The sequence below is a fragment of the Hemitrygon akajei genome, chromosome 11, assembly GCF_048418815.1.
Source record: "Hemitrygon akajei chromosome 11, sHemAka1.3, whole genome shotgun sequence".
Taxonomy (NCBI): domain Eukaryota; kingdom Metazoa; phylum Chordata; class Chondrichthyes; order Myliobatiformes; family Dasyatidae; genus Hemitrygon; species Hemitrygon akajei.
Window position 1 is genome coordinate 129,983,900 of NC_133134.1, and position 9,570 is coordinate 129,993,469.

The window sequence follows — 9,570 nt, forward strand, 5'->3', positions numbered from 1 at the left end:
TCATTGTAAGTTGTTCTGTGATTAGGCTGGGATGAGATCAGGGGTCGTCACTGGGCAGCAGCTGGAAGGGTCAGTTCCACACTGTATCTCAATGAGTAAAGAAATAAACATGGAAAAGGGAGACAAAATACAAACATTGTTTTTATGCTTAAGAAACAAAATCTATTAAAATATTAGTATCTAAGAAAAGGCAAGTTAACACCAAAGGAAGACTTACTAAACTAACCCACTGCGAGGAAATCTAATGGGATTGTATCAAATGCTGATTTTAGTTTCTAACCAAATTAATTTTCTGCTAATTTCAATGGAGTGCAAAAATGGATAAGTTTAAAAATCTGGGACAGATTAAAATTATCCTCTTCAATCTTCGATCTCGGCTGCTCCAGCAACCCAGGGCATATTCAAAACCTGCACTCCAGCATCATCACCGCGTGTTCCAATGGCCATGGATTGGCCCCGGCCGTCGATCTCGGCTGCCCCAGTGACCCAGGGCATATTCAGAACCCGGACTCCAGCGCCATCAACGCGTGTTCCAACGACCATGGACAGCTTCAAAGTGATTGCGCAACCACCGACTGCGACTCCAGTCTTGAACTCCAGGCCGGGTCTTCACATGCTGCGATTGTGACTCCCGTCTCCCCTTCCCCCACCACCACTCTGCAATCCACTCTCCCTCAGATCCCATCGTCAGTTCCTAGGCCCTCAGAGGCTCCATCTTCCTCTCACCCCAACCCTTCCCTCTCCACTGACACTACCAGCCTCCCTCCCCCCTCTGATCCCATCTCTCATCCGTGCCTGGTCTTTACCATTCCCTCCGACCTTCAACTCTCTGAGACAGAGTGTTCTGTCCTGAGTAAGGGCCTCACCTTTGTCCCCCTTCGCCCACACCTCAGCGAGTTCTGCATATGTCATGACGCTGAACTCTTCTTCTGCCGGCTCTGTCTCCGAGCTTACTTCTTTGGCAAGGACTCTCCTACCCCCACTGATGACCCCTTCTCCCGTCTTCAACCCTCCTCCTCTTCATGGACACCCCGCTCTGGTCTTCTGCCTGCTCTGGATCTCTTCATTGCTAATTGCCGATGGGACATAAACCATCTCGACTTCACCACACCCTGTTCTAATTCCAACCTCACTCCTTCCGAACACTCTGCTCTCTGCTCCCTCCGCACCAATCCCAACACTATAAAACCCGCTGATAAGGGGGGAGCTGTTGTTGTCTGGCGTACTGACCCCTACCTGGCCGAGGCACAGTGACAACTCTCTGATACCTCCTCTTATTTACCCCTTGATCATGACCCCACTAAGGAGCGCCAGGCCACTGTCTCCTATACCATCACCAACCTTATCAGCTCTGGGGATCTCCCATCCACTGCCACCAACCTCATAGTTCCCACACCCCGCACTTCCCGTTTCTATCTCCTACCCAAGATCCACAAACCTGCCTGTCCAGGTAGACCTATTGTCTCAGCTTGCTCCTGCCCCACCAAACTCATTTCTGCATACCTTGACACTGTTTTATCCCCCCTTGTTCAATCTCTTCCCACCTATGTTTGTGACACTTCTCACGTTTTGAATTTTTTCGATGATTTTAAGTTCCCTGGCCCCCACCGCCTTATTTTCACCATGGACATCCAGTCCCTATATACCTCCATCCCCCACCGGGACAGTCTCAAAGCTCTTCGCTTCTTTTTGGATTCCAGACCTAACCAATTCCCCTCTACCACCACTCTCCTCCGTCTAGCGGAATTAGTTCTTACTCTCAATAATTTCTCCAATGGCTCCTCCCACTTCCTCCAAACCAAGGATGTAGTCACGGGCACCCGTATGGGTCCCAGTTATGCCTGCCTTTTTGTTGGCTTTGTGAAACAGTCCATGCTCCAAGTCTATACCGGTATCCATCCCCCTCTTTTCCTTCGCTACATCGACGACTGCATTGGCGCTGCCTCCTGCACGCATGCTGAGCTCGTTGACTTCATTAACTTTGCCTCCAACTTTCACCCTGCCCTCAAATTTACCTGGTCCATTTCTGACACCTCCATCCCCTTTCTTGATCTTTCTGTTTCCATCTCTGGAGACGGCTTATCTACAGTAAGCCTACAGACTCTCACAGCTATCTGGACTATTCCTCTTCCCACCCTGTGTCTTGCAAAAATGCTATCCCCTTTTCACAACTCCTCTGTCTCCACCGCATCTGCTCTCAGGATGAGGCTTTTCATTCCAGGATGAAGGAGATGTCTTCTTTTTTTAAACAAAGGGGCTTCCTTTCTTCCACCATCAACTCTGCTCTCAAACGCATCTCTCCCATTTCCCGCACATCTGCCCTCATCCCATCCGCCTGCCACCCCACTCGGGATAGGGTTCCCCTTGTCCTCACCTACCACCCCACCAGCCTCCAGGTCCAATGTATAATTCTCCGTAACTTCCGCCACCTCCAACAGGATCCCACTACCAAGCACATCTTTCCCTCTCCCCCCTTTCTGCTTTTCACAGGGATCGCTCCCTACACGACTCCCTTGTCCATTCATTCCCCCCCCATCCCTTCCCACCAATCTCCCTCCTGGCACTTATCCTTGTAAGCGGAATAAGTGCTACACCTGCCCTTACACTTCCTCCCTCACCACCATTCAGGGCCCCAGACAATCCTTCCAGGTGAGGCGACACTTCACCTGTGAGTCGGCTGGTGTGGTATACTGCATCCGGTGCTCCCGGTGTGGCCTTTTATATATTGGTGAGACCCGACGCAGACTGGGAGATTGTTTCACTGAACACCTACGCTCGGTCCGCCAGAAAAAGCAGGATCTCCCAGTGGCCACACATTTTAATCCCACGTCCCATTCTCATTCTGATATGTCTGAATTCCCATCACTCTGCCTGTTCTCCATCTCCCTCTGGTGCTCCCCTCCCCCTTCCTTTCTCCCGAGGCCTCCCGTCCCATGATCTTTTCCCTTCTCCAGCTCTGTATCACTTTCACCCAATCACCTTTCCAGCTCTTAGCTTCATCCCACCCCCTCCGGTCTTCTCCTATCATTTCGCATTTCCCCCTCCCTCCATTACTTTCAAATCTCTTACTATCTTTCCTTTCAGTTAGTCCTGACGAAGGGTGTCAACCCGAAACGTCGACAGTTCTTCTCCTTATAGATGCTGCCTGGCCTGCTGCGTTCTACCGGCATTTTGTGTGTGTTGCTTGGATTTCCAGCATCTGCAGATTTCCTCGTGTTTCCTCTTTAACTGCCACTTTGATAACAGTCTGTGTGTAATGTCTTGACATGTGTGCATGAACAGGGGAGGATTCAGGGTCTGAGGTGGAACAGCCACGGTCATCCTGATTGGCAGACAGGCTTGTGGTGCTTGGTGGCCTACTCCAGCTCCAAATGTGTTTTTGGGTTCGGCAGTATATGCGACATTTCCTTCTGTATAATTATTCTTTATCTGATTATACAATTATGCTGTTTACTTAAGTAAGCAAGTTTCACACATTGAATGCTTCTTTCCTAGAGACATCTATGAGGAATTGATCAGAGTTACTCCTTGTTTCAATGCTGCTGCCAGTTTCTGTGTATATAGATCTAATAGCGAACGAACAACTACTTTTACAATAACACCTTGTAACGACTGACCTCAGCGAGGAAGGTTAGGACCCAAGTGCGGGAATATCCGAAACTAGAATCAAGACATGATATGAGATTTAAACAAAGACAGGGTTCTAAACTAGACGCTAGGTGCGAATCCAAAGTTGAGCTGACAAATGAGCATGGAACCTCAGTTCAAGAGCTCTTTAAATATTAAAATCCTGGCACCAAAATATGGCTGCCCATTACCAGAGTGGACCTGAATCTTTAAAGAGGCCACACCAACTATTCATACTCCAGAGAGTTAGAGCATCTAAACCCTGGAGGCTTGAATGGTCGAGTGCGTGTCATAACACATCTCAACAATTCAGATGCCTCCAGCTTTAACTACTGGCAAGGATTACTGTGTTATGCAAAAGTAGATGTAGCTTCCAAAAAATATGTCTAACTATATAAATAGATTGGAACGATTTTTAAGAAAACAGGCTATGCAAAAGAATAAGTAAGAAATTAAAGATCTATGTTTGCTGTGTTTGATTTAAGTAGCATTCATAAATTGGAAACAATATTATTATCCAGTTCTGAACTTTAAAATGCCCATTTTAGATGGAAAAAATATTTGCCTGGGCATATTTTAGATGCAAATAACCCCAGATTATGAAACTCTTGTCATTTGACATGTACCCTGTCTAATAAAAATAATGTCTTGCATGTCCTATAAATAAAGGAATCTCCTCAACACCATTTAAGAAGGTCAACTGTGCAATATTTATTTGGAAGTTCTAATTTAAACATTATTGAATGGCTGGCAGTTAGAGATTAAACAACTATTGGGAAGTTAGTTTCCTGTATTAATAATAAAATTAAATTGAATGAATTTGCTGAGATACAAGACATGTGAAAGAAAATCTGTTTAAAATATCATAGTATCCATGAAATTGTAATGCCAAAAGTTGTAAGAGAATCAGAAAATGTCTTGAATATCTTCTGTTTTCTTCACATTCAGTCATTATCTTACATTTATGAGAGAGGAGGAACAGTGGCCTACACTTGTGGAGTATGTTTGCTTCAACATATTTTTGATTTTCTTAAAACGATATAGGTGACTTGCTTATTTTCAAGGTGGGGCATCTCGTAAGTGTCTAACATACCAGCCTTATTGGTGTATTGTGAGCTGTACAGAGGAGCTCAGCTTGGCAGTGTGATACAGTGGATGGATTGGTTAATATGATACTATATCACAAACCTGCAAGATAGTATTATCCTACATTGCTCTACATTAATTGTCCTGCTTTAGCTGTACTGAACTGCTGCGTACTTCACCTTTGGGTTTGTGTAACTACGTTCTGCATTTCCAGTTGGGAAAGTGCACTAATTATTCTTCTGAAGGACTTTGCTTAATATGGTAACATTCTGAACTTTGGGATATGGGGTTACTACAATACCTTGTACTACAGATTAGCACGTTGTCACATGGGCAGTACAGTTCAAACAAAGCAACTGCCATGATACGCTGAGCAGTAACATGTGCACACCACAATTGTGCCTGTAGTCAGTACTCTGCAGTACTAATGAAGACATGGATGGATGCAGAGTGAAGTATGTCACCACTTTACTGTACTATACTGCGGGATAGAATGGCATTAAAGGCTGGCATTCATATAGCAACATCATAACCTGTCATCACAACTTTTCCAGCCAATGGGGTATGTAAGAAGTGTAATGGCTGTTTGGTAGCAAGTGCTTAACTAATTTACACCAGCTTCAAATGGTGACATAACAACCAGATCCTTGCTTTAGTTGATGTAGTCAGATCACTAGGAATAACTATTTTTCAAAATTGTGCTATGATTTTCTCTTATATTCATCTGGAAGGGCCAAGACATTGCTTCTAATTTAAATTCTTCAAGTGCTGCGCTGGAGTAACAGCCTTGAAGTCTCTGCTGGAGTTTCTAAAGTGAAAATTGAATTGGGGGGGGGGGCATGGTAGTGTAGTGGTTAGCACAACATTTTACAGTGCCTGTGACCAGGGTTCAATTCCCACTGCTGCCTGTAAGGAGTTTGTACGTTCTCTCCATGACTACTTGGGTTTCCTCCCAGATTCCGAAGACGCTGGTAGGTTAAGTGGTCATTATAAATTGTCCAGTGATTAGGCTAGGACTAAAATCGGGGGATTGCTAGGCGGCACCGTTCGAAGGGCTGGCAAGGCCTATTCCGTAAACAAACAGAAATAAAATATTAAATCACAGACTGTAAGGCTACTTTCTGAGGTACTGTCATGATTTGGATCAAGCTGGTGAACCTAAGCAGCAGACGTTCTGTGAAGTAACACAGAGCTGTACAAATGCAAAAGAAAATGGTGTTCCAGTAAATGACTGTATTGGCAATAGCAGATTGCCAAAAGGTAGGCCACTGTACAGAGAACAACTGAAGTAACTCACTGTACTGCAATGGCACTGACAAAATCTAGCTCTTTAATTTCTTTGTTTTGTATCAATAGGATCAGGACTATTTTCCCTGACTGAGGCAGCATCAGCTGACAATTTAAGTTGCACCAATCTCTTCATTAATTTATCATAAAAATATCAGCATGGCAGAATGGTATTCAACTCTTCAAATGCTTTTTAAAAATTGCCATTAAACATTTTTAATCATCCAGAAATCATGCAAAACTATCAAATAAAAGCAGTGAGGCAGATATTTGATTTGCACTAAAAATGATTTAATTCCATGTTTATTAAAATTTCAAAAAGAAAAATAAATACAATATTTTTTATTTTTTTTAAAAATAATCTGTTATTTCTCTGACCCACAATCAACATTGACTCGTGCTGAAGCATCCCGTTTCCAGGTTATTTTGAAGTACAATAAAATTAACTTTTAACCGTACAGCTGGTCCCTTAAATGAACTTCTGTTACTTCGAATATTATTTTGCAGCTTGTATTACCTGCAACAATCCGCACATCCCTACATTACAACCACCAGGGTCACCTGCATGAACTGGTTTGGAACTTATTAAAACTGGTTGGAAAGAAGATACTGCAGCTTTTAGTCTACAATCACCACATAATTCTAAAGTGTAATAACTCTGTACCATTATTTTTCCCAACATTGTACCCAATTCAAGTGTTGAACAGAATAAAATGTTCTCAAAAACACTTACATGCTGAGTCACTGCTGGAGTGACGCAATTCAAATGGAAACAGTTCGGCGTTGGACAATATTTTTTAAACTGTTGAAAACATTTCCTCTCCACAACAAATCACGTCTGAAATATATAGCTTCTTTTTTTAATAAAAAGGGAAGAGGAGCTAGTATAAAATGCAAAAGAGATAAAGTCCGGCCAGCAGCAACGATCTCATCCGTCCCTGAGAAGAACGGGAGGAGCTACCGACAAGGTTACAAAACGGCAGTTCAGGCATATCCTGTCAAAATAATACTCTTTTTTTAAAAAAAAGCTAATCTCAAAGATCAACAGTAATGCGTTCACGCGTCTTAACGGGAGCAGAAAATTCAATCTCTGCATACAAATGTAATCTGATAAAGAAATAAAACTATTTCATAGTGTTGGGGGAGAAAACCCCAGACATCTGTAATAACAAACCTGACATCTGACCATTACAAATGAATCTCATACTTGGCAAGTTATACGGCGTTGCATCATGTGTTTCAATTGAGCAGGCACAGTTAAGCCTGGCATCACTTTACATACATTAAGATGTATATACATATATAGATGTAAGCCAACTGCTTCTTTTAATTAAGGTCATTTATCCCTCCCCCTGCAGTTCCAAACGCAGAGTCGAGGTCATTTAAACGATCTACTACCTCGGGTTACGGAAATGAGCTGTAAACACTAATAAAGTTCTTTATATACAAAGAGTCCTTAATTAACTCCTTTGCAAAAGTCACAAAGGCCACTTGATGTCCTTTAATGAAGAGCCACTATAAATATTGACCGGCTGTCAGCAGTTGCCCGATGCACTGAGCAGGGTGTGCTCCGGGAGCTGTTTAAACAAGTTCCTCAGGGTGGTCAGCTCTCGGCTCAGCTGTTCCACTCTTTTCTGCAGCCGCTCGTTCTCGGCGCTGAGCTCCAGCACTTTATGCTGCGTCTCCACGTTCCGCATCTTGGCCTTGTCCCTGCTTTTCCTCACCGCGATGTTGTTCCTCTCCCTGCGCAGCCGGTACTCGTCGCTGTGCTTGTCCACCGTCTTCTTGCTCTTACTCTTGCCGCCGCTGGCTCCCGACGCCGTTGCCCCCGTGCCCCGGTTGGATTCTGCGGAGTTGGGGGTGGCCGGCGGCGTGGACGACAGAGACGAGGTGGACAAGTTGCTGTTGCTGCCGCTGGCCACGCACTGGTACTGCAGCAGCGACCGCGCGTAGGACGAGGAGGCAGCCGTGGCTGACATGGCCCCTTCGTCGTCCCTGGATTCTTGCTTCACGCCGCCTTTTGATTCCAAACTCTGCTCAAACACTGGTTCCAGCCGCGTCTCCAGGAACTGAGGCGTACAGCTCAGGATACTGCCCTGGTGCCGGGCGCCGCCTGACGAGTTGCGCATCAGGGACAAGTAGGCGTTGTAGTCGGGCAGCGATTTCTTCTTGTACTCGTCTGACAGCATAATATCCGTCAAAAGGTCCCCGTGGAGCTCAAAGTTGCCCCCTGCTGCTGAGGCTGTGGCCGGGTCGATGTAAGGGCTGAAGTCGATGGCACTCTCGTTGTCTCCGATGCCCAGATCTGTCATTGACCGGTCGCGGTGCAACTTGTTCAGGGAACAGTCCGACTCGTAGAAATTGGCCACTTCCATCAAATTAGTGTAAGTCTGACCTGTTTGGAAACATGGCGAGTCGCAACGCGAGTCCCAACCGGCCAGACTTTGCATGAAAGCCGTGGTTGCGAATACTGAAAGAAGGGGTTGCCAACCCTTCGCAAAAAAAAATAATATTTAAAGCTGAGCAACAAGTTACACTTTCAAAGCACCGGCTAAACTCGAGTCTCTCTGTGCCTCTAGGGCAGCGAAGGTACTATGCAGTCTGGCCGGTTGCAATCTACTCGTTCTGAGGTTTTGAACTGTTGAAATGCTCGCCACTTGTGGTATTTATATCTCCCATTGACGTCAGCTGGCGCCCTTCACCTCCAGCCCTTTTTTTTTCGTACTCACTCATCTGCCAGAGTCAAGGAGACGTGACGCGACGTTTAAGATGCATCATTATTCCTGATATCGGTTGAGTTTTTTAAACAAATCTCGTTAAGATGAGAGAAGACTGGGCCCACTTTATAAACTCTTTGATTGTACTCAGTCGCCTGCTGTTAGTTGTGGATTGGCCCATAAATAAAACAGCTTTTAATTATCACAGGTTAGATTCACTTACTAACAGCTTGACTCCTAGTCACTGCACACTGCTGAGATCTGTTGCTTCAGTAAAGTGCCCTTTTCTAAGGCGGAACATCGTGTAGATTGGGTAAGTAACCCTGCGGGTAACAGTGGGAGAATTCACGCAAAGGCTCAGACTCTCTTCTGCCGTGCAAGGACGTATTTATTTGACAGCTTTGACAAAATAAAATGTTTCAAATAAAAACTGGCAAGCAGCCAAACAGTTTGATCAAACAGAGATGGGTTTTAAAGAACATCGTAAAGGAGCAGGGACAACCATCTGAGGTGCATTTCCAGGCAAGATGTTGAAGACGGTAGACGAAGGAAGCTGCACTGGTGTCTTGTTGGAAGCCAACAGGATAAGGATAAGGAGGAACAAGGTATACACAAGCATGAGAATTTTGGATCAATTGCTGTCAGTGAGAAGGGTAGTGGATGAATAGGATGATGTGACCTAAGCTATAGGCAGCAGAGTCCGAGATGAGTTCAGGCTGATGGGACCTGTAATATGAGATGAAGGCTTGCAGAACACTGTAAGGAAGTTTCTGTACAAAAAAAGTAACTTTGAGGTTGCACAGCTCCTTTTGAATAGCAAATGAGCTGAGGTGGGGAAGACAGGATATGTAAA

At 44.8% G+C, this 9,570-nt stretch overlaps 1 protein-coding gene across 1 annotated transcript; it reads right to left on the bottom strand.

Annotated features, from left to right (window-relative positions):
• Positions 1-6,269: 6,269 nt before the first annotated feature.
• cebpb (CCAAT enhancer binding protein beta) lies at positions 6,270-8,659 on the bottom strand. Its single transcript, XM_073061680.1, has one exon. It carries the CDS (start codon positions 8,448-8,450, stop codon positions 7,536-7,538), a length of 915 nt encoding a protein of 304 aa, XP_072917781.1. The 5' UTR covers positions 8,451-8,659; the 3' UTR covers positions 6,270-7,535.
• Between the last annotated feature and the right edge of the window lie 911 nt (positions 8,660-9,570).

Coding starts and splice junctions, on each gene's coding strand:
- cebpb (XM_073061680.1), bottom strand. CDS start 8,450: ATGCAAAGTCTGGCCGGTTGGGACTCGCGTTGCGACTCGCCATGTTTC.